At 31.5% G+C, this 26,523-nt stretch overlaps 1 protein-coding gene across 2 annotated transcripts; it reads left to right on the forward strand.

Moving 5' to 3' along the window:
• Positions 1-287: 287 nt before the first annotated feature.
• On the forward strand, positions 288-16,385 carry LOC132716525 (tyrosine-protein phosphatase non-receptor type 4-like). 2 transcript variants are annotated; one of them, XM_060699822.1, is made up of 11 exons: positions 288-458; positions 1,732-1,801; positions 4,584-4,741; positions 5,819-5,909; positions 6,769-6,836; positions 8,725-8,856; positions 9,239-9,382; positions 10,023-10,171; positions 10,627-10,762; positions 11,548-11,593; positions 12,928-16,385. In XM_060699822.1, the coding sequence occupies exons 1-11, from the start codon at positions 333-335 to the stop codon at positions 12,966-12,968; spliced, it is 1,161 nt and encodes a 386-aa protein (XP_060555805.1). In that variant the 5' UTR covers positions 288-332; the 3' UTR covers positions 12,969-16,385. The 2 variants fall into 2 exon arrangements, with proteins under 2 accessions (XP_060555805.1, XP_060555804.1); XM_060699821.1 differs by lacking the exon at positions 1,732-1,801 and adding an exon at positions 1,578-1,647 and having other exon boundaries at positions 289-458.
• The last annotated feature ends 10,138 nt before the right edge of the window (positions 16,386-26,523 follow it).

The following is a 26,523-nucleotide window of genomic DNA, read 5'->3' on the forward strand; positions in this document are numbered from 1 at the left end:
GTCTTTTTGAATAATATAGAAAACAATTCAGCTCAACTCTTATTTAACCATCTATAATGCTGTGAATTGTTAGGAGGCTGTCTTGTCAGAAAGCTTTTGTTCATAAAATGATATTGCAGATGCTTTATGTAAAGTTACATGATATTTTTATATATACACATTTCATATTCTTGTCTGTCTGTAAATGTTTTTGTCTGCACAAAATGTGTAATTAATTTTTGTTCACTTGTCAACTTGAAAGGAATTGGTGAAAGAAAGTTACAAAGACTTGATAAGCAATAGATATGGATGATTTTTATATATGATGATTTCAGGGAGGGGCAGATCAGGGTATGCCTATAATAGTATCACGGGTGGCTCCCAACACTCCAGCGGATAATGCTATACCTCGCCTTAATGAGGGGGACCAGGTGCTTTTTATAAATGGTCGAGACGTCTCCCAACATACACATGAACAGGTATGTCAGAAATTATTTAACTTATTTGCCTGAATAATTTTAATTTGTCTGTTATGACATCTGATGATCATGATGGTATTGATGATTGATGTTGATGACTGATAATGATGATGATGATGTTGATGATGATGATGATACATTTGGTTTGTTTTATGAGTCTAACTTTCTCAGGAAATGCTTCCTGAATTGAGGTTATCCAAAACTCATAAAAAAAGAGAAGAAAAAGAAAACTTATCAAATATTGGTTTTTTCCCATCTTTTTTGTGGGGTACACATTTTTACGGTTACAGCTTCACGATGCCCAGTTGTTGGATGATGAATGTGTTGCTCTTAATTTTGTTCAATAATTTTATCATGTTGTAACTGTAAAAGTTTGTTTTTACCCCCAGATAAGCTGGGGAAAAACACAAATATTTTTAATTCAGAAGTACTGAATTTCATCCCTGTCTTATTAAATTCACAAAATTTTATCTTCAATGAAATTATCCAATATTCTCAAGTATACCAAGATAAAACTTATGCATATCTTTTATATATACTACTATAAATATAACTGAATAAGTGAAATACCAAAAAAAACCACCCCATTTTTGTGGCCTCCAAGGCAGTGGCAAGTGACGCACCAAGTTTAGGTCACTAGTGTTAATTCTTAAAATAAAATATAAGTTCTGGACAGCTAGACAGTTAGTAGTTGTACTCGGTTTTCTGTCAGCGTCTAAACATACACAAATATAAGCAATCTGACCTCTTCCTTCACCATTGAAAACTAGAAACTGATCATGTGACCTTTTTAAGTTGTCATGTGACTTTGACAGTGATGATGTCATTTAAAAGTAAACAAAAATCTTAAAAAAAATATATAAAAGAACAAAATATTACTTACTATTATTTTTCATTTTCTCCATAATTTATTATTATCTAATGTAAGATGAAAATGAATTCTTTTAAAATATGCTGTTTTAATATGAAATATATATATATTTGTTTCTTTCTCAATAATTTATAATATAATATATGCTGATTTTATCTGAAATTGGTTATTCTTAGGGTTTTTTTTTGCTTTTTTTTTTTTGACAAATGTTGATAACAATTTAAGAAAATATACCTCCCTTTGCACAGGTTGTCATGTTTATACGTGCCTCTCGTGAAACGCATTCCGGAGAACTAGTTTTAAAAGTTCGACCGAATGGTAAGTGTGCATGCTGTAAAGTTACTTTCATTTGCTTTTTTTTTCTTTGGTTTTCATTATCGTCTTTTGTGCCGTTTTTCCTAGGTTGTGCTATTTATAAGACAATCGAGGGAGTCTCGTACGAAGGATCTTAATTTGATAGTTAGACCGAATGGTATGTATTAAAAATGTGTTACAAGGAATGGGGTGTTCTTTTTTTTGTTTTTTTTTTATATACTGCATAATAACATCAGGTAATAGTGGTCCATTATTGTATAATATGTGTGATCCTAATATATGAATGTTTAAATATTAACATCCCTTATATAGATAGAAGTTATAACACTATTAATATACCTGTATTGTCATATTTTTAATCATGAAAATTTTTTTTGTGATTTTATTTCTCTATTCTAGGAACTTCTCATAATAGTAAAAAAAAAATAATAATATTAAACAGGCCCAAATGGATAGCAATTTTAGACTGAAACTTTGTGTCAGCTCGAAAGTTTAGAATCTTGCAGTGAAATTAGGTCAAGAGTGGGCTGATGGTCAATGCATGAAGACTTAGAATCCGGCATTAAAATTAGGTCAAGAGTGGGCGCATAGTCATGTTTTTCAAATCTAGTCATTGGATTGAATCCATATATAGTACCAAGGATTTCTCACACACACAAACAAATTCAATGACACTTGTCAATTCCAATCCATCAGAAAAGCGTAGACTTGTTTTAGGTTTCTAACTTTTATCCTTGCAGTTGAGCTAAAATGACATACATGTATATTGCTATGCTTAGGTAAATTTCAAATTTGAGTTGCTGTCTTAGTTTGATATATTAGACAATAAAATTGAAGTAACCTCAATTTTGGTCTCAGAAAATTCAGAATTTACCAAAACCATAATGCAGGATGTTAGGAATCTAATTTTAACATTCTGCTATTCACCTGCTATCAAGTTTATCAGAATTTGAATTCAGTGAAAAATTTTTATAAAATTTTGTGATTTCTAGGAATAAGTATATTGAAAGGATAATTACATAAAAAAACTATTTAACAGAATTAGAATCCAAAAATAGAAAATTTAATGGTATCTTGTTAATGCATATCAATTTTTCTTCCTTAGTTTTGTTTTCTTTGTTTACTTATTTCATTTGTGTGTACCATCAAATCTAACATGTTTTTTCGTAAGACTATATAATATTGCATGTTATATGACACTTAATTATTTTTTGACAAGATGAATTGCATCGTGGTGTATTCATTTTTCAGATGGTTTTTATGGTTTTATATTCTGTATTTTATGTTATCAAAAATTACATCTGTACATTGATGCAAGGATTGCCGGTTTCAAAAGAAATAAAAAATTGTTGGTATAAAGTTTCACAAGGGAAAACTTTAAAATGAGAGCATAATTTTCCTTATGTAATATAAAGTTATAAATATTTTTATGAGAGGGTTGTATTTAAAAAATTGTTGGTTTTGAAGTCTCATGATCTGGGACAGGGGGGTGGGGTCTATGGGCTGGCTCTTATCTGAGATATTTAACATAGGGCCTGCTGGGGCTTCTAAGGTCTTGTGCTCGCTGATGCCTTAAATATTAGATATAGGGGCACCTGGTTTCTTGGGCATGCTCATGTATAAATATAATACAATACAGGGCACCTTGGGGCCTTTGCTATATCATGCCTGAAATACTTTAAATAGGGGCACCTGGAGTCTATCGGCTGGCTCATGCCTGAAATAGAAAGCATAGGGGACCTGACATCTTGGGCTGGTGTGTACCTCTTATATTAAATGGAGAGAAAACAGGGCTTCTTCACCAGTAAAGCCAGATTGGCACCATATGACTTAAGCTGTAAGACTGAAGTTCTTGTGCAGTAGTGAAATGAACCAGAAATCTTAAGATTGACTGAATCAGAATGTTAATCCTTAATTAACTCATTTAGTTTGTGGTGTTTAAGATTTTTGAGGTTGGAATCGTAGAAATTTTGTATTTCACTTTATTGTGGTTTGCAAAGAACTATCCTTTATAACTTTATGGAATTTATTTTAGAACTATCCTTTTGGTGATTCGTATAATAAAAAAACAGCTCATACATTTAGACAGTGCAGGTATTTAATTACCTGTCTGGTATGTACATACCTTGACTAGCTTTTACAAGATGTGGTATCTTGTTCTATATAGCAGCTGAGATAATACATTTTTGAAATGAACTTTCAATGAATGGGGGTTAGTTTACAATTTGTCCTTCAAGGATGAAATAATGAATGCATAATATTTTTTTTTATGTCTGTATCTAGTTACTGGTCATGTACAGCTTATTATTATACATATGTTGCAAATTATCTACCTTTATATTGCAAAAAAATTTAGGGAAAATATTATCATTTCTTCATTTCTAAATGAAAAAGGAAGAAATTGTTTATGTTTACCTGTTTATTTTTTAGCTTTCCTTTTTTTTCAACTATAGCTAAGTTTGTACAATAATTATAATTTATGAATACTTCAGAAAAACAAAAATTGGTGTACCAGATTAAAAAATCTATTCAATTTTATAATAATTTCCTTAATGCATATTTCATTGTATCATAGTTTGTAAGTTATAAAATTATTTAGTATATAGATGGTCATATCATATAGGATGGTGTTAAAGATGATGTTAAGATTAAAAAATTACATTTATTTTCATGCTTTTGTCAGTATTTGTAGTGTTTTATTCCCTCTCAATTGTCTGCCTCCTATAGCAAACTTTAAATGTTTCAACTTTTGATATGGAAAAAGTTTACCAGTCATAATTTCATGTTTTACTTTTCGTTTATTTACAGCATATTCAGGTGACAATAATTCAGACAGCTGACGGTTCTGACGGTTCTGATTTATTTTTTGTTTATTTTACAACATATTCAGGTGACACTAATTCAGACGGTTCTGATTTATATTTTTTGTTTATTTACAGCGTATTCAGGTGACGATAATTCAGACGAGCCTGATTTTGTGTATGATCCTGAAACTCATCAAATATCAAGTGCTACAACAGGAGCCAATGCTTTAGATCTGTCCCTTAAATTATTAGAAGAAAGTTTAGAGAGTGGTGCGGCACTTGCTCAATTTGAAGTAAGTCTTATTGTAGTTCACCCAGAAGTGATAATGGGGGCAACCTTGGTGGAGTGGTTAAGGTCATCGACTTCAAACCACTTGCCCCTCACTGTTATATGTTCAAATCCCAACAGATACTTTGGATTCTTTCATTTGAGGATGCTAGCTTACCAAATGTTGGTGGTTCTGCTCAGGTGCCTGTTTGTGAGGAGAATAATGGAATGGCACCAGAGGTCTCCCTTCTGATTTGTATATAAGAGGTCACTTGTCCTACTTATGAGAGGTCTGTGGTTCTAGTTATGAGAGGTCTGTAGTTTTACTTATGAGAGATCTGTGGTTCTATGTATGATTACTGATTAGGTCTGTTGTTTTACATATAAGAGGTCCATCTTCTACTTTTGTGTCTGATTGTGCCTGAAATAAAGCACATAGTGGCGCCAGAGGTCTTCCTCCACAAGTTAAGTTGGAAAGTAGCCAGAATTATGACCTTTGTGCCTTAAAAACTAAAAAAACAAATAAAAATGTTTAGCAGATGTTCAGAGTTGAGCTATCTTGGGTTGTCTTGGCCTTCTTGTATCACTGTTATTAGGGTTGACGATTTGATGAACTGAGGACATTTTCTTAGAATTAGTGTATCATAGTTAGCCTCAGCACTTTGATTAAATTTTGTAGTCACATATGTTATGTTATGATGTACAGGGGCAGTGTTTTCATACTGCATATTATTTCACACATACGAAATATAACCAATGAGCCGTCAAGATTTGAACCATATGATGTTCCAACAGAAATCATTGTTAGATACATGTACAATGTTATCAATTTATCCTCTTTTACTTTTTCAAAATATCCATATGAAATGCAAATGCGGTAACAATAAAAATGGTGGTGTGAAATTGGGAGGTAATTATATATATATATAGATAATATTTGAAAGCAATTTACAGCTGCAAAATTTATATCAGACTTGGCTAGTGCCTTGTCCAGTAAAGGTTTGCCAGCTGTGTAATTCAGTATTGTTCTAACCTCATATAGTCTTGCATGTAATGATGTACAGTACAAGTGTATTGATATATTATATGTTGTGATTTTCAGCAATTATATAGGAAGAAACCAGGTATGACTATGAACATAGCACGATTAGAAGCCAATGTACCAAAGAACAGATACAGAGATATATCACCTTGTAAGTTATCTCATACCTACCCTACATTTCTTAAATAGACTTGTCCATCATTCATTCTGGGCAAGCCCATTTCATGATTTTTAGGGAAAATTTCAAAATATGTATCCACTGAATACCAAACAGTGCAGACCATGATCAGACAGAAAGGATCTATTGGATATTCTTGGTATACACTGGTTGCATGTGTAGATTCGATTGCCACTAAAGATTAAAAGGGTTTTTTTTTAACGCCATATATTAAATCTATGCAGATTTGGTTGAATTTTTATGAAAACTTAAGAGTTTGGGTAAAAATTTTTAACCTTTTTTTATGCTCTTGTGAGGAGCTTTGTTTTGTTGTGTTGCTCTGATTAATAATAGGGAGATAAACTTTTAGTGTGTGATTTTAACATAGGAAATAAGCAGAAACAGTTTATTCTTAGAAAAATGAAGTAAAGGTCTGGTGCAGAATAAACCAACGGCCATTTAGTACCTGAAATAGATGATATACAATTATATGTACTATAATACTACACATTTGTAACGTTGCTTTTCATTGGATAATCTAGAGGGTTATAAAAACTATATACACAACTTCTGTTATAAAGTAATTAAATTTTTTTTCTGAAAATAAGGAATTTTGCTTTATTATTAATTTCGTTAAAAAGATTCTTGACAGTTTATATGGCTGTATATAGATGGTTATATGCAATATAACCCTTGGTTGTTGACGGCTCTGGATTTATGTATGCAAATAACGGTTTATATAGTGCCATGTCTAACCTGTCTAAAATCTCTATAACTAATAAGAATAAAACAAAGTTAACAATGTAATCAACATCAGACTGTCATTCTAATCCTTAAAGTTTCATTTTCACAGATGATCAGACCCGTGTTATGATTAAGAACGCAAACAACGGGGACTATATCAATGCCAACTATGTAAATGTAAGTATTTAATTTTTCCATAACTGCAAAGAAGGTTTAACTGGCTTGAAGTAAGTTTGAATTCCCAAAGGGTTTCTACACTGGCATTATGTCATAGAATTCTCTTAGCGTCCCAAACTGGGATGATGTCAATTTGAATTTTTTTAGGGTCCCTTTCTGGTGTGATTTCAGTAGACATTGGCATGATGGCAAGTAAGTTTGAATCTGAATATTGTTCTATACTGGCATGATGTCACTAGAATTCGTTAAGGTTTCTTAACTGGCATAATTATATAAGTTTAAGTTCTGTAAGAGTTTCCACACTATATTAAGATATAGAAACAAAACATTCTGTACACAAGTTTTGAACATTTTATGTTTGTGTCAGGTTTGGATTATTAACAACTTGTGAAATATATGAATATAAAGTGATAATTGTTACCATAGCAACTTGAACCTGACAGTGTACATTATAACATTTATATAATTTTTTTTGAAAATAAATACTGTAAATGATTATGAAACTGTCTGTGTGAAAAATCAACATTTGATGAAAGGGAGGTAATAAAAACTTATTTCAATTTAGAGCTTTTACTGATGAATGTATGTTATGTATGTGCATGACTGCTGTAAATTATTTCTGAGTTATTTCTGAGAAAACAATTCTCCAGTGTTACAAATTTATCATAGGTGCATCTGTGACTGAATGGTTTTGGTCATTGACTTTAAAACACTTGCCCTTCACTGCTGTGGGTTTAAATCCCGATAGGGACTTACTTATGATTCTTTCATGTGAGGAAGCTATCCATGTAGTTTTTGGCATGTGGTGGTTCTACTCAGGTGCTCTTTCGTGTCTGGAATAATGCAAAGGAGGGCACCTAAGGTCTTCCTCCAATAGTAAATCTGGAAAGTTGACATATGACCTATACTGTGTTGGTGTGACATAAACCCCCCCCCCCCCAAAAAAAAATAAAAAAAAAATATATATATAAAAAAATTATTTTGCAGATTTTTGACCAGTCACATGACAGTGTTTGCTATATAAGTTTATTACCATTCATATTGTACTATGTACATGTAGCCTATCAAATTTCTTTGTAACTAAATTAATAGAGTGTGGACAGTTTAAATTCCAAATTCCTGTGCCTACCTTTACTGTTGCAAGCCTTGAAAAAATAAATTACCTCCTTCACCTGGAGTACTGTTATTTTACAGTACTTGGGAAAAGAAATGTATGTCAGAAAAGAAATGTTTCTATTAGCATACCATGGGATTTACACATATGCAGATACAGAATTAGCAAGACTTAGTTCTAAATATCAATTAGGGAAAAGAATGCTTTTATAAATGTTCTTTTATGATGGAATGTTCTTTTAGTATGTGGTATATTGAAAACAGTTAAACGTTTTGAAATGGGTGTTACTGAACATCATAATTACACTGTAGGAATGCTTGTGGATTTTTGTGATCTCAGAAGTTTTGTAATGGGGCATGTGCACAAAATATCTTCTTCCCTTTCCATAGCACTAATCTTGTCTTCTAAGTTTAACAAAACAAAATTTGATGAAATGATATGACATGAATGTAAGGATATGCTTTATGTAACAGCTTTTTGATAAAAATCTTCCAAGAATATTGTAGTGGATGTAAAAGGTCAAAGTTGAATAATTTACTATTATGTCAAGAGCATTTAAAAAGTTATGTGAGTAGGAATCCCTCCAGGTAAGTTGATATGTGTTGATTTCTTCAAGGTATCTAGCTTTGTTCTGTGGATCTTGTCTGGTGGTTTACCTGTAGGTTAGACTCCTTTAAAACTCAATTTTTAACCCAAGGCAATGAAGATTTGACCTTATACACCAAAGGCAAAAAAATGAATGGGTCAATAAATGGAGATTGTTTTTATTTACAGATGGAAATCCCAGTATCTGGAATATTGAACCGATATATAGCCGCTCAGGGTCCTTTGCCAACTACGTGTATAGACTTTTGGCAGATGATCTGGGAACAACAATCTACACTAGTCGTTATGCTTACTACCAAGGTATACATCTTATATCTAGATATTTGAGCTGTGCCATGACAAAACCAACATATGGTCTGGATCCATGCTGGTCGCAAACGCATTATGTTGGTTTTGTCATGGCACGGCTCATTTTATTATCTAATTCATTAATGATATATGCTTTTTATAACATTTATCACATGCATGTAGATTCTTCGTTAATGAGTGTGTTTATGAATGCTCCATTGTATGATACAACAATTTATTTGAACTTGAATTTATCTTTTCCTGTGAATTTATTTGTATAGTTCTGCGATAATGAAATTACAACACTTTATGAGATCAAAAGTGACCTCTCTAGCCTAACTAACATAACAGTAAATATCTCGGGCTTAATCTTTACATATTTTTGTATCATCAGGTGGAGCGAGGTCGTATAAAATGTCACCAGTACTGGCCTGACCTGTACGAGACTTCAGACTTTGGCCCTCTACAGATCACATGTGTTAAAGAGGAGGAGTCAGCCTCATTTGCATTTAGGGAATTTAACTTGACTCATGTGGAGGTAAGTCATTGGAAAGGGATATTCTCTTGATATCTTGAATGGGGGCATTGTATCAGTAGCTTGAGAAATAGCTTGAGAATAAGGAATAACAGATACTTCCCTTAACAAGGAGATACTTAAATAATATATACCTTTGTTCAATAAAATGGATAAATAACTTAAATCTTTTCTTCAACAATTCATTTCCAAACACTATATTTATTTAATACCGTTCCTTTTACGTGCTAAATTTGGCGTCTATCAACTTACACGTCTGTTTTGTATGTTTATGTCATTTCCTTTGTTATTTATCATATCAACTCACTGATGAAGTTTAATAAAGAGAAACATGTTATAATAAACTTAGTTGGTTTGTGATCTTTTTATCATATTATACAAACCATGACAATTTATAATTTTAAGAGGGAACATATTTTGTTTCACTTCCGTAAAATTGAAAAGCAAGGGCGTCAAACTTTTGTGAATGGTAATGAGTATTTTATGTGTGTAGTTTTAGTTGGTATTGATAAATAGAGTCTACCTGCTATTAAAATATTAAGTTGTTATTAACATAAATTTTAGTGAACAACTAACTTCTTATTATTGACTTCAGCATAAGTTTTAGTAACCATCAAACATATTATTATTGTGTTTATTACAGTCGGCGGAGGAGCGACATATATCTCACATGCAGTATATAGCATGGCCGGATCACGGTGTACCAGATGATCCGGCCGATTTCCTCGATTTTGTACAGAAAGTACGGCAAAAACGGGTCGGTCTAGTAGAACCATCAATAGTCCATTGTAGGTAAGTGGTCGTTGATTTATAGGTGAATTGTTTTTTTCCAGAGCTCACTTTGTTATTGTCATAGTCATTTACTAGGGAGACAGTGCCTTTGGGTTCGAACTTAAGATCATTGAAAGTGTAAATAGTATGAAGGTTCTACATGTAATACATGGTCTTAACCTTAGTTATTTTAGAGCATTGTATTTCAGTAGAGTTTGATGGTAATTTGAGAGGTTTAGTCAGGTGTTAATTTTATCCAAGATGTTCAGATTGTTAAATTAAACATTACTTACAATACTCAGGCTTTAAACTCATAAATACTTACAAACAGTATTTAACCAAGTTTGTAGCATTTTTTGTTTGTTTTTCTTATGGTTTTGTTTTTTAATGCTGCAAAATACTTTTAAAAAAAATATAAAACCAAATCTTATTTTTATAGAATTTAATGTGTTAACACTGTAACTATCTGTTTACAGTGCTGGTATTGGTAGAACAGGTGTTTTAATCACCATGGAAACAGCCATGTGTCTTATAGAAGCTAATCAACCAGTATATCCATTGTCTATAGTTAGGCAAATGAGAGACCAGAGAGCGATGTTAATACAGACTCCGGTATGTTTACCTAACTTAATCTCTTTGAAATCAAGTAGGCAAAAAGGAATTTAGAATGCCACCTGTATATCAAGTATAGTAGAGTCAGGCCAGTTTGTATATATTGACTGCCGCATACCCTTCAAAGCAGGTAACATTGGGTCGTACCATACTGGGTTTACAACAATGTTTTCTTATTTTACAATAATTATTACAAAGAGTTGTTTGAATAAACTAAAACTGTCTTCATGATCAAACTTTAATACTAGGGATGGGAATGAATTCTGAAATCAGTATTTGAATATTCGGTTTTGTCAGATTCAATTATAATGGCATATTCGGTTTTAACTTTTTATATAAATTACTTAAGATCACCATCTGTAGAATCCCTGAGTAGGTTGTTCAAGTTCTATGGAAATATTATTTTAAATATTTTTTTGGGGGGGAAAAAGTCTTTATTCAGAATTTCATGTTCAAATATTTTGCCGATTTTCTGATTTTCATTCCCATTCCTATAAAATACATAACATTCAAACTTAATTATAAACAATTATACTCTTTCAAATTACCTGTCATCAGCATTATTAATATTCTTTTAATATCTCAATGTTATTATATCTCAAATCTTATTTATGTTGTTAATTGGTAAAATTTCTGAACACGGCTGTTTTCTAAAATGTTTATTGTGTACACTATGCTATTATTTTGCTCTGAATCCACAATGGAAACTGTGTTGTATTGTTATTTCAATTTTCACTTTTCCGTTCATTTCTGTATGGTAATAATTGATTTTGTATGTTTTTCAGAACCAGTATAAATTTGTATGTGAAGCAATCATAAGATGTTTTAATGGTAAGAAAACTAAGTTGCTCATTTTCTACCTTGTAATTTTATGTGATAATTAATGTAGATACCCAATGTAACAAGACTTAAGGTTAGATTGTACATTTTTAGCTCACCTGAGCATATGCTCAGGGTGAGCTATTAGGATCACTCTTCGTCCGTCGTACGTCGTCTGTTGTCCGTTCACACTTTTCAAACGACATCTCTGAAACCATAAGGCAGATCATAATGAAACTTCACAGGGATGTTCCTTGTGTAAAGCCTTAACAAAGTTGTTCAAAGAATTCCATTCCATGCAGAACTCTGGTTGCCATGGCAACCAAAAGAAAAAACTTTAAACATCTTCTTCTAAAAAACCCAAAGAGCTAGAGCTTAGATATTTGGCATGAAACATCTTCTAGTGAGTGTCTACCAAGTTTGTTAAAAAAAAAAAAAGCCCTGGGGTCAAAATTGGCCCCGCCCCAGGGGGTCATTGATTTTCCCTATATCTATATAGTAAAAACTTAAAAAATCTTCTTTTAAAGAACCCAAACAGCTAGAGCTAAGATATTTAGCATGAAACATCTTCTAATGGGTGTCTACCAGTTTGTTCAAATAAAGCCTGAGTATTAACAATGCCCGTGCTCTCTGTTGCTATATTACAGTTTCGACTTCAGGTCATTGCTTTGTTTGTTTCTGGTTTTTCAACTTAAATGTTTTCCATAAGTCAGTAGAAAAGAAAAATAAGTATCCAGTCACTGTTTTTTTAAGTGAGCTGTCAATTTCTTCCATGAAATTGATCATTTTGTTATTGTCTAAAATTTCATTATGTTCACAGTACGCAGGTCATTTGTATTTACTCTGCAGTTGATTGTAATACTCTGAATTCACTTAACTTCGCAGGCATGAAATTTCTTGTTTTGTCACATTTTTTGTGGTTCTTAAATTTGTGAACAGTTTTATTTTTCCAAAAGGTAATATGTAAATACATGTTATGTGATGCAAAATAAGCAGACGAAATAAAATTTTGTTACATCTTAATATATTCCTTGATTGACCTATCCACGAAAACCACGAAAATTAGTTCCCCATGAATAATGATGATTTTGCAGTGATAGAGGCATATTCAATGTAGTATCTAGAACTTTGGGAAGGTCACCCATTTGGACTTGGTCATCAATTCTTACGCATCAGAACTCCAAACTGGTGTTAAGTACAATGTAGCCGATGAACACTGTCGAGACCGATATTATTTCTTCAACAGCACTGTGTGAACTTTGAAGGCCCTAATGTATTATATATGGCCTGAAATTATTTTTTAAAAACTTTTTTTATTGAACGCTAGTATATTTTTCTGTTTTCAGAGGGCATAGTTAAACCTTTACCAGAATATCAACAAAGATGATAGCAAGCAAAGTTGGCTATATTATACTGCTGTCAAGATACTTTAGTAGCATTTTTGTGTGTAATGGGAAATCACTCTTGCATACTTAAAAGGGGATATTACTCTTACATATGTAAAGGGACTTCTCTCTTGCCCTCAGTCATTACATGACTAAGCATTTTTTAAATGACTGAATTAAATGAAGAAAAAAGTTTAGGAAATTGGTGCCAGTTCTCCATCTTCGACTTTCACAAATGGATGAAAGGCTGAAAGTGTGACATCTAAATGTGTCATGTGACATCTGAACACATTGTGTGTCATCTGAAATGATGTTGGGTGACATCTAGTTGTGTCATGTGGTATATGAATGTGATTTGGGTGCATCATGTGACCTTTGTGTCAGTCATGTGATTCTATCACATTATGTTCTGTACAAACAAATGACGTGAAATGAAATGTATAGACAAATAATTTTGTGATCATTCCAAGGTAGATAACTCTTGTGTGTCTTGATGCATGAAAAATCTGTGTGACTAAGAAGTTTAGAAATAATGCATACAAGCTTCTGACTGCAACTGATCAAGAAAAAAAAACAGCAGACGGTATCTAATATGATGAAATTGCGGGAAAATTTACAAGATGCAGATTGTTATTGGTACGGAGGACAAAGATTCCTGGAGAAAAATGTTTCCAATTAATGGTTTTGTTCATTTGACAATATTTGGAAGTTATTTGATATTTATTCCTTTACTTTTTATTTATTTATTAAGCCATGGATTTAATGATATACAGCAGTAGTGACTGTTATTTTGATATGACACAAACTTGCATACCCTGGGACAATTTTTTAGTAGATACATGTATGTGTATTATAGATTTGGAGAAAACAAAAAAATGGTTGTGCAACAGTTAATTGTTAAAACTTTACTTATCTGTGTATATGTACATAATATTTATATGTTAAACATTGTAAAGTATTAAAAATGATTTCAGAATAATACAGATGTACACACAACTTTATTAAAACCTTAGCTTGCTGGTGACAACTGACTTTACCCTTGTGACCAGTTCAGACCATGTGACCAGTTCAGACCATGTGACCAGTGCAGACCATGTGACCAGTGCATACCAAGATCAACTGGCATACATCTGCAAACTGATCATTGTCTGCACTGTTTGCTATTCAGTTGATAGGTTTTTTGTGAAAAAATTTCCCTTACTATAATGAATGGTTTTTTTCATATTGAAAGATGGACAAGTCCATTTAAGATATTTAGAGGGGTAAGGGTTGAAATACACTTGTTCCCAGTTCACCTTTTAAATGTCTTAGTTTATGTGATTTTTTTTTCTTTTTTGTTAGTTTTTTTTTTGTTGCTGTTCAAACAATGGAAACATTAGAAATTTTTTATAAGTTAGTTATTTTTCATTTGATGATAAAGTTTGCAAGTTTTTCGGGTTACATTGCATTAAGGCTATTGGCTTGCCCCTAATAATCTGTTTGAATCTGGCCATTTACTAAGAATTCTTTGATGTTATGTTTTTCTTAAAAGAATAGTATATGACCAAGCTGTCTATCATGCTAAGACTATCCATGTGACCAGTGCAAACCATGATCAGTAGGCACATCTTTGCTGTCTGATTGTGGTCTGCACTGTTCTCTATTCATCTAGTACAAATTTTGTAATTCTCCCCTAAGATAATAAATGGTTTTATCCAGATTGAAATATGGGCTAGTCCATTTAAGATATTTAGTGTGCTAAGGGTTAAGAAAAGGTCAGTGATTCTATTAGTGTCGGAAATAGTAGTGAAAAAAGCATTGGAGTTCTCCCTCCAAACATAAAGTCACCCGGTCACCTTTACAACATTTCTCTACTCCTTTTCTTCAAGTGTGAACAATTTCCCTAGCTAGTGTCTTTGAAATTTGCCAAGTTCCTTAATTGCCAAAGAATCAAAAAAATGCTTAACGTTTTCATTGTTTGACTTAAAATGCTAATGGTCACCATTTATCAGTGTGCTTTTTTTAAATAAGGGAATTGTAAAAGAGAAATTATTCACTGTTCAGTAGCCAATAATATCTCTTTGAGATTTATGGAAATAAATCGCAATTTGGTCAAATTCCTGCAGACATTGGACTATGAAATTTGAATTACTTTTTAATAACAAAGAATACATTAAATATATTTGTAAATTTTAGCTACCAGAAAATAATTTCAAACTTTTATTTAACATTAGAATTGTATATTGTTTTCCTCTCCACAAAAAAGTCTTGCAGCTTATTAAGAATTTAAACACATATCATTTTATATGTTAATTATGATTTATATCAGTGAGAAAATGTGAATTTTCAAAACTGACATGAAAGTAAAACTTTGTGATTTATAGGTTATATGGATTTATGAACAGTTAGTTATATGGCCCAATATGGTTGCAATGGTTGCATATTTTATACAAAACTGTCACTAGGTTATGGTTATATGGCGAACAACTGTTTATGAACTGCCATATAACCTGTCAAACTTAGGGAAGGCTATAAAATTACCAACTGTTTATTTACTGCCATATAACCTGAAGGCTATAAAATTAACAACTGTTTATGTACTGCCATTTAACCTGAAGGCTATAAAATTAACAACTGTTTATATACTGCCATATAAACTGTCAAATAAGGGGAGGTCTATAAAGCAAACTACTGTTTATTAACAGCCATATAACTTGTCATAAGGATTAATTATGAATTCATAATACATCAGAATTGTTTTCTTTGATTGAAATGAAAATTCATAGCTTGATATGAAGCAGCTGTGTATAATATAAATAATATAAACATCACAATTGGTCAATGAAATTTGACGTTACAAGCATAAAATATTGTATGTATGTCTATGTATGTAATGCAATATTTTAATTAAAGGGCTACACTGAGGTTTTTTAAAATGATGAGTCTGAAATAAATTTTCGAGATTAATGTCCCATTTGATGTAGGTTTAGACAATTTCAAGTGTGCAAAATTTCAGATTGTTTCCGCACTCTGTTTTGCTAGAATGATTATTCTAATTACAAAAAAAATGACTCAATATTGAAAAGCGTTGCAACACTTAACACTCATTGGACAAAGAATAACAAAAAGTACAATTTTCAATTATTTCTAAGTATATTTCTTAATTATCTTTTGCATATCTTCCTGTTTTTAGTGCCCCAGTTGATTTATGTAAGAAATTAAAATTTTATGTTCATAGGCCTTTAGACCTCAGTGGAGTTCCTTTAAAAAATGTTGACTGAGCAAAATGAGTTTTAATTTAATTGACTTTATAACACAGATAAAACTAAAAATTAGAATGGGAAAGGGAAGTGCTAGCTTAATGGTATTGATGTCCACTTACCCAGCCAGTCTGTAATATTATGATAAAATGTTTCCAAGATATACACTGGCCTAATTTATAAATTTTCTTCAAACATTGCATGCTTTTTTCTGATATTCGTTTTTTTGTTCTCGTAAAATATGGCTCTACAATCACATCATTTCAGATTTTGTCTAAATAACCTCCATATAACTTTTTCTTTAACATCTGTTGGAAAAAGGCGTAAAATGAAACAAACAAACAAACAATTTTCCTTAACATAATAATTTTAAATTACCAAAACTGACAGATGGAAGTTGGATAAATTTAATACTGCATTTCTTTTCCCATGTTTTAGTGGGTTTTAGAATAAAGAGATGTAATTTATTTTTGTTCATTATGTAAGGTAAAGAAAAATAATACAGAAAATATAAGTAGACTTTTATTTAAAAACAGCCCAAATTCAGTCTTTGGAAGGGAAATATTTTTTTGTATATTTTTTAAGCCTGTGATTTGTTTGTAATTTCATGATTCCATTCACCTGTTATTTATTTATATCATTCTTCATGTACATTTGTTTCTTTTCTCATGGTACATCTTTGTGTACTTTTCTCATGGGACGTCTTTGTGCTTTGTACATGTTTCTTATTGTTTGAATTTTATTCGTTGTTTTTGTTTTTAATCACCTAAGTAAAAAAAAAATGACTACAAGCAAATTAGATGAATGATGTTTCACGTTATTGCTGGAACAATTCCTTCATTTTAAAATCAAAAAGGCAAAAAATAGCAAATTTTTTTTGTCATGTAACATTGCATAATTTGTCTCCCTTGTATGAGAAAGATAAAACTTTGGAAATGATAAGATAAAAAATAATAGTAAGATAAACTTCTTTATGATATATTTAATGTAGAAACTTTTTAGTTTTGAAATATTGTTTATATTGGGGAATGATAAAGAATTTAAAAAGTAATATCACTAAATAAATATATAGATATTGGTAGAAGCAGAAACATAAAAGAATAAGGTTGCAGAAATGAACAAGCACTTGTGTGTAGAATGTTTACCAATGATGATAGATTATTTATTGATAATATCATCAAATAATGTACTAAAAACAAAATTGCAGTGAATATTGTACGATTTGTGAATAATCAAGTATAAGGAATAATCAAGAACTGAGGAATAATCAAATATTGAGGAATAATTGGAATAATCAAATATTTAGGAATAATTGGAATTATCAGTCATTGAGGAATAAGAGTGAATATTGAATCATTAATGAATAATCAAGTATGGATATATACCATTAAATCAGTGGTTACTTAACAAAATCAGCAATGAATGAACAAAATGTCAATTCATATTTTTACATTTATGAAGAAGGAAATATTGAAATTATTAGTCCTTAATAATAAAAAAAACACTATAAATATTGTTAAATTGATGATCAAGGACACACTGATGAATAAAAAACTGTTGTTGGAAATACTTATTAATGTTTTTATATTGATGAATAAGGAATTTTTAGTTATTAGGAAATATTGATGAATAAGGAAATGCTAATGATATTTGTTATATTGACGAATAAGGAAATATAAATGATTAAGTTCAGAGACAATAATATAAAGAGATATTAATGAATAAGTTAGAAGTCATGAATAATGGAATACTAATGAATCTTTACATTGATGAATAAGAATACATTGATGAAAAGTGTGATATCTTAATATTTAAGGCTAACAGAAATGTTAAGAAAATTCTCTAATGATCAATTAGTTAACATTTAAGCGTCATCATTATGAGATATGAAATAAATATTGTTTTGAACTGAATGGAAAAATTTAATAGGAATATGGAAATATTAACGACTGTCAAAACACTGATGTATATGGAATAATGTAAGTTAGATGAATAAAGTATCCATTGATAAATAACTAAATTTTTAGTGAGCAGATGATATAGAATTAATTAAATAATATTATGTATTGATATTTTTCAATGCTAATACATGTAGTATAAATTCCATATTACATCTGCTTTGCATTTTTTTGTGTTTTACATATAAACTTTACATATAAACTTATCAATTTTTGTTCATTTGTATAATAAGCCATCTTGTCATTTTTTATACATACATTCGATAGATTATATATTATATACTGTACATACATCTTTGCAGAGATTTTGATGAAAATTTAATATATGTGTACATGTAAAATGATGATATTCTATGTAAATGAATGTGTATACATGTTTTAAAATGATAGTACACTGTTGTGTACACGTCTGTATATGAGTGTGGTCTAAGCATTTTTATCATGGTATGAATAAAAGGCAATATTAAAATCTGATATGAAACCTTTATTGATGTGTTTGTTGTTTTTTTATCACTAAAACCTATGTTGCTATAATACTTAGAAGTATAATAGCTTCATCCTGCTTTTAATGTAAATTTGTGCTATGTTGTTTAACAGGTTTTATTATGTTATGTTCGTTTGATTTGGTTTTTTCGTCTCGCCGACACAGTATAGGTCATATGGGAACATCCCTGCTTTACTGGTGGAGGAAGACCTCAGGTGCCCTTCCGTGCATTATTTCAGACACGAACGCGCACCTGAGTAGAACCACCGAGGTTCCGTAAGCTAGCTGGATAGCTTCCTCACATGTTATATAAAAATAAAGCTAAAATCAAAGGCCTATTATGCCCCAGAAAGCTCTACTTTCATCAGGCGATAAGCATCTAACATGCACTTTAAAAATTATAAAAATTCATGATTGCTTTTCTAAAGAAGGAAAAAATTATTATTATTATCAAATATTTATTTCTGAAGCACAATGGGCCTTTAAGCAGAAAAATGGTAAAGAATTTTGCTCAACAAGGCAGTCCTAACGTATCACCAACGCCTTTGACAATTGCACGGTTTAACAATTCAAGATAAACTTGTGGCAAAAATGCACTGAAGAAATGACAATGAAATCTGAGGGCACTTTTGAAATTGTATTGTCTGTTTGTCCGGATCCATATCTTGGAACTGGTTTGTTAGATTGTAATTTAATAAAAAAGAAGTATGTATGAAATGCGACTTACCAATTCCACTATCAAGGGTAACTGAGTTACGGCACTTAGTAACTTTCACATACTAGCCTTTGTTTCAAAAGGAAATTGCTGTGATTTTTTATTTTCTTAATCGGATGTTTTACAACTTTTTTGTTTGATTGTAACGAAATTTGGCATGAAGGTTATTATGCCCAGCATATACGATCAAAATTTATTGTACATTTACGAGTTATGGCCCTTGGTTTTCATTTGGCATGAACTTCATTTTTTCCTCTCAAATTGGTAAGAAAAACACGGCGTTCCCTCCAAACTTTTTTATTTCGTAATTAATTTTGATAATTTTGGATTGATTAAAAGTATGCTTCATACGATATATAATTATATAATGCCTAAAATAAAAATGCATTAAATCAGATTGAATTAACTTATCGTTTTAAGGTTTATCATGTTACTTTCTGTAAAATAGAGAAAATAAGAATCCCTAAAGAAAGCTAAAACCGACAAAACTGAGAATGTTGCAGGCTCGGTTTGATTGAGCCTGTTCATGGACGGTAATGGAAAGTGCAATTTACCGTCCACGTCCCCTAGCACCGGCTTAAGCAAAATTCAACACTTAACATGAACTGGTACAATTTTGAATTTTGAAACATCCGCAGATGTGTTAATATGGCGATTATCATGAAACCTTCAATGTGACACATAAGTACCATTCCATGAAAAACGGTATATGATCCCCAAATAAAAAAAAACACACACACTCTGAAATTAAGTAAGAGAAACAAGGCGCCCCCTACTTACTTTTTTTATTTCTTGGTCAATTTTGATAATTTTAGACTCAAGTAAAAGAATCCTTCATGAACGTTCTAGTGATGCCTTAAAAATGAAAATTAATTACGTAGGAGTATTAAAAATTTGTTTCAAACTTATCGTGGTTTATTTTATCTCTCTTAAAACCATACTCATATATTCGGCAAGAAAATCACGTCGCTTCCTTTAGATACTTGATTCAAAAAAGAAAATGAATATTGAATGAAAGTTAAGACCATAAGTTTTGAACAAGTATATTAAAAATCTGGAAACAAAGTGACTCCTCGGAAGCATTAATCACAACAAAATTACATAAGAATTGCAGACTCGGTTTGATGGAGTCTGTACATGAGGGATAATGAACAAGTGCAACATCCCTCACGCCCCCTAGCACCGGCTTGAGCGGTACTCAATTCTCAACACTTAATAACGCTGGCATCAAGGATCCCGAAGGACCAGAAAAATATAACATCACTGAAATGAAGCACGGGGCAACTTTTTACAGCTGCCACACGGCACTTGACACTTGACACTTGCTGTTGTGAAGTATAAAAAATCTGGAAATAAAGTGATCCCTCGGAAGCATTAATCACAACAAAATAACATAAGAATTGCAGACTCGATTTGATTTAGTCTGTACATGAGGAAAAATGAACAAGTGCAAAAAGCTTTTATTTATACTGGAAATACATTATTAAAGATTGTACATGTCACGGTTCAGAACTGTTCACTATTTAGGGGAGAAGATGTGTAAGCGGCCGGATAGCTCAGTCGGTAGAGCCGCGGTACGGTATTCCGAGGGTCCCGGGTTCGAGTCCCGGTCAGGCTGCACATTTTTCTCACCCTGTGACATTTGGCGCCCAACGGGGGACCGTGACTGATATAGCTCAGAGTTTAATTTACATTGCTCTGTAACTCTGTGAAATTCGAGGACGAATTTCAATATAGCAGGGGAGTATGTCACGGTTCAGAACTGTTCACTATTTAGGGGAGAAGATGTGTAAGCGGCCGGATAGCTCAGTCGGTAGAGCCGCGGTACGGTATTCCGAGGGTCCCGGGTTCGAGTCCCGGTCAGGCTGCACATTTTTCTCACCCTGTGACATACATATGTGCTACGGATAAGTATTTTCTTGATTTCGGAAAGGAAATTTCGGTGGCCACTTTAAAATCCTATTTTTGCAAATACTTGCATAGTTTTTGTTGAAAATGAAATTTGTGCCAATACATTTTTCAATGATACCAATAAAAATATTGAATGGTTTTTAGATTATCAATAAAAGTATTCCCTTGAAGTTGGCCATTGTTTCCCCTAAACATTTCCAAATCGCCGATGTCTCTCAGAAAAACACAATGTTAAATAATAAGTTAATGCATAAGTTACCTTCATCATAAATGGTAAAATCAGCAATTTTCAAGTGATGTTCCTCGTGACAAAACTTTAGTAACAAATGTAACAAATATATGTTATGAAAAATGCGGTATGTTGTCCTTCAGTTTTATTTAGAAATATGGGAGAGGCGCCCGTTTATACCTGTCCGCAATAGAAGTTCGTAAATACGCCGAGAGGGGCGGGGCGTTATGCTTGACTTAAAATCGTTTAACTTTGTGAATCTACTTTTGTCATTTTAAACATGTTATTGTGTAAACGTACTCTTGTAGTTCTACAACTGGTAACACGTTTTCTTAAACTCTATTTTCTGTATTTAAGATTTACATTTCATTTGTATATTTCAGATCTATAAGTGTGCAAACATGCATACATGTATGTATTGCATGCAAAGGAAGATACGAACTTGTGAATTTGTTGTCGTTTTAGATGTTAGGTCAGTTGTTACGATCTATATGTAAACTTGTTATATAAAGGCGGAAATCTTCAATTAAAAGACTGAATTAAGAGGCATATTATGTGCTATGCACGGGTACAATAAAAATGGTATGCATACAAGTTCGCATTTTCAAAAGTCATTTTTACATGTCTGCAATTTTGGCAACGAACGCCCCTCATAGATTTCGAGCCGGTTACTCTTCAATTGATAATATTTTTATATTACAAAGTATGGTACAAAATTATATTAGTAAACCGTGTTCTTTATGTAGATTTTAAAATCGTGCGATGGACTTAAACAGTTTAACTTACTTAATACTATAAACAGATGTATTTATTCCGAGTTCTACCTTAATACAAGGCAAGGGGACGTAACGAGTACGATTATGATTAACTTGTATATAAATGAGTTACCTCCCTTTATGTCGCAGTATATTCATTACGGACCGAATTCCCGATATTATATAGAGGATATTTGTTTGTTTGTGTGTAAGATGAAATTTTATTTCATCGAGTGGGCTTTAAAAACAGTATTCTCACGAGTGGCGTAGCCACGAGTGAGAATACTGTTTTTAAAGTTCACGAGATGAAATAAAATTACATCTTACACAACAAACAGACAAATTTTCTTTTTATTTTATGCTTTAAAACAAGTTAAAACGAAATTTCCATAATTTTAAGGTTAATATTAAAATCTGTTTCCCCCATTGAGAGTCCCATTTAGAGGGAATTTCTCATTAAAAACAAGAAGTCTTGAGCTTAAAAATAAGTCCGCCAATCAAGGTTAAATGACGGTGATATTTATTCATTTTATTAAAAAAATATAAATGATCGCTTGTTTTAATAATAAAAACAAACAATTCTTGTAGGAGAAAAAGTCCAACCATCCATCCATATTTCTGTTACTTACTGCGAATTTATATTAGACCTGGCTTTGTAAAATGTAAGCGGCAGCCATTTTTTAAAGTTGTGTATTTCATGGGAGGAAAATAATTGTGTAAGATTCAGAAGGATATAATTTGGATTTGTTAGTCATACACCTTTTTAAAAGAAAGAAATCTTATTTGAGGATTGTAACAGACAAAAAATAAGTGTTGACAGAAGTGAAAACATTCAGAAAAGGAGCTAGCAAAATGGAAAACTTGGAAGCTTGCTAAGGCATTGTAAGAAACGCTGGGTTGTTTTACTTATTTTACGAGTGATGGCTGTCAATGCTTTTCAATTTTTCATAAAGCATACGGCAGTTATTGCTGGTAGGATACTTTAATATACCCAAATGTCATCAAGAGCAGTTTAGCATGGGGAAGGAATGTATTTTTCAGACTGTCAAAACGAAACAAAAAAATTTAGAGACGAAATTTTGTGATTGGAATTTGAAGGAATAGAAGTAAGTTTTCTCTCTTTATTACTTTTGACATTTAAGTTATTTATCTATTTCAGCTTTGCTATTTTTTTTAACAGCCTGATATTGTCAGAATTGTCAGTAAAAATAAAATTGAGGTACCACATGGGGAAAATCTTAAAAAAGTAGTTTCGTCATTGAAAAAAGTGAAATTATATTTTGATAATTTTCACTGTGAAATTATCAAATATAATTTTCACGGATAAATCAGTAATCCACTGAAAAGCATAAAATAAATGCATTCTCTTCGCTCATGATGTTGCAAATTGCGCCGATACTGCGATCGAATTTCAATATCAGTTAAATTCATTTTCAGAATTTTGTAATAATACCGGTATGTCCATAAATGAGAATAAAACTGAAATTATTATATTTAGAAATTGGGGGACAGAAAAATGGTTCTACAACGGCAGTTCGGTTAATGTCACCACAATGTACAAATATATGGGTCTTTTATTTACACCTAACTCATCTTGGACAAAAGCAAAAACTAAACTTGCTGCACAAGCTAGGAAATCTATTTATGCTATTAAATCATATTAATGAAGTTTTGGAAAGTTCTTACACTGATTATTTTAAATTATTTCATATCTATGTCAAAACATAGATATCCTAGAAATTGTTATTTGATGTTTACTAGACAAGACAATGTTGGAAAGAAAAATTGGGCTATTTCACCAAGGAACTTATTGTATACTTATTGGTTTTTGTATGGCTTAGTCAAGAAATAGGGGTTATCAATCTATTTAACAAAGGATTATTGATTGTATAACACATAATTTGATGGAAGAAATTCAGAATTCAACCCGATGTAACACCTATAAATTTTCAAAACTATGTTAAATCTTGAAAAATGTTTATCTAATGATATGCAATTTTATGTAAAAAATCATTATCGAGATTTAGATGTTCTTTATAGAAACTGGACGGCATTTAGGTAGACCAAGATGTGAGCGAATTTGCCGACACTGTTTGCAAAATTATAACAATTCAATTCGTCTTAGAATTATTACAAAGATGTGTGCTTTGCTATTCAGATCTGTCGCATATTAAACATTTTTTCAACTAATATTTAAGTAACGGAAGTTTAAGATCATGTTATTTGAGTATATGACTGATCTCTTTGGCAAAGCATATATATTTGTAACATTATTGGTATTTAATTTAAACATATGGAATACAAAATGTCTCTCCCTCGTATGAAAATACGAGATATGTCTATGCATGTCATATATGCCTCTATAGTTTATTATGTAAATATGTTATAGCTCATATTGTCATGTTATTCATGAACTGAGTATGAAATAAACTTGTAAACTTGTAAACTTTTATCGAAGATGAATTTCATGTATTTTTTATTTGTAACAGATTTTCCCAACAAAGACAACGTTATAGATCTCCATGGTACAGTCATGATTATACATTTCATAGTTTTTGTTATTTGATTAAAACTCAAAATGAAGAAAGATATAAATAATATTGCTTTTTTGTTCATGAAATTATGAACATTGTTGATAACTAATATAATAAATAGGAAAACATGTCGTAGATAACAACGTGTATTGTAGATTCAGCTAAATATGCATATGTGTTTTGATTGTATTGTGTATATATAAAAGGTCGGAGGCTTTTTATTTACAAAGTAAAATGTTGTTGTTGTAGTTTTTTAATAGGATATTAACTGATTATATTTCGAATTTCGAATTATAATCATTTAATTTTGAGACGTTAAAGCTACATTAAATAAAATATGTAAACATATTTTTCCGTCGGCTTACAAACCAAGCATTCTATAGTTTTGTTAACATTTTCAACAGTATTGTAAATCTCATTAAAAATTCGAATTTTAGCATGCAAATGAACACAGCAAATAGTTTCTTGTGCAAACAAACTTTTACCGTTTTAGTTTCAACATTAGCCCTGTCGTTTACAAAAAAGTAATCATCTCATAAAAAACGATTGAATTTGTATGGTAATATACATGTAGTGTGGAATAACAAATAAGTTTGTTGTACGGATGGCCCAAAGGCGGAGTTTCTCGTGCAAATAGAAATTGTATCTCCGATTTCGCCACAATTAGGTTGTAGATTTTTGGCTTATAAAACTCATTTTCATTTGTTGCACTCATTCAATTTATTCTCTGTTTATCACATACCCATGCTGCGTTTGCCTTTAAAGAACGTTAATATTAGAAACACTGAGGCGAGCATACTTTATCACAGGATTTGAATCTTATTTTTTATTTCAATTATCTTTTTATTATTTTATTTTTTCTTCGCCAGTGTTATCCATTTGATCCCATTATGAATTGAGCAATAACATATTTAAATGTGTACGCAGTATCGTGACTTTTTGAGAGTTTATGCAGTATCATAATGTCTATTTCCGGTAAAAAGTTCGTTTTAAGGCATTTTTCGTACAAAGGAAAAATTACAAAGATTGAAAATATATATTTATGAACTAGGTTCTACAATAAAATTACTTCGAGCTGTGTGAAACGTTCAGTTTAATTGAAAATTTCTCAATTTCTGTAACATTTCAACGCCGGGTGTACGCAGTATCCAGAATCAAAATTGCATTCAACGCGAAATACTGGCGAGAAAGTCAAGGCATTTGGAATATTGAAACTAGAAGTAAGGACATCTTCTTTGCAAAAGAAATTAAATTCAAATCTATTCTGATTGCTTTACATGACTTGTTTTTGTTCAAAATACCTGTGGAAAAAGTGTTCGCGGTATCAGAATTTTGATGATGCGCGCGCTTGGTATGACCCCCTTGAAAATGTCTTCCGAATATCGAGCAATGAAAACTTTCCGTCCTCCATATTTCCCAACTAAAAAAAAAAAAACATGCGCGCTAAAAATAGACGTAGTTCATGCATATTTATAAGGTCAAATTTTAAGCCACTATTTAGAAAGCGAACTGGTAGTGACGTAATAATGTGAATATTAATGAGGCCAAATAAAGCTTGACACTATGATAAGTATCGTTCCCGTCGAAGTTTCTAATTTCTGTAGAACAGCACGGAAGAACACTAACATATACTTAGATAGGGTTAAAAGTTTACTTATCTAAAAAGGGCAATAAAGTAATAAATTAACTTTAGTTAACTAAGATCTATATACTGTATATGGGTATCGATTTA

Source organism: Ruditapes philippinarum, unplaced genomic scaffold (assembly GCF_026571515.1).
Source record: "Ruditapes philippinarum isolate M1 unplaced genomic scaffold, ASM2657151v2 ctg2889_1_1_1_1, whole genome shotgun sequence".
Lineage (NCBI taxonomy): Eukaryota > Metazoa > Mollusca > Bivalvia > Venerida > Veneridae > Ruditapes > Ruditapes philippinarum.

Excerpts from the sequence above, each read along its gene's own strand:
- LOC132716525 (XM_060699822.1), top strand. The coding sequence starts at position 333 with ATGCCTATAATAGTATCACGGGTGGCTCCCAACACTCCAGCGGATAAT. Across the intron at positions 459-1,731 it reads CCCAACATACACATGAACAG|GTTGTGCTATTTATAAGACA; the intron begins GTATGTCAGAAA and ends CGTTTTTCCTAG. Across the intron at positions 9,383-10,022 it reads TTAACTTGACTCATGTGGAG|TCGGCGGAGGAGCGACATAT; the intron begins GTAAGTCATTGG and ends TGTTTATTACAG.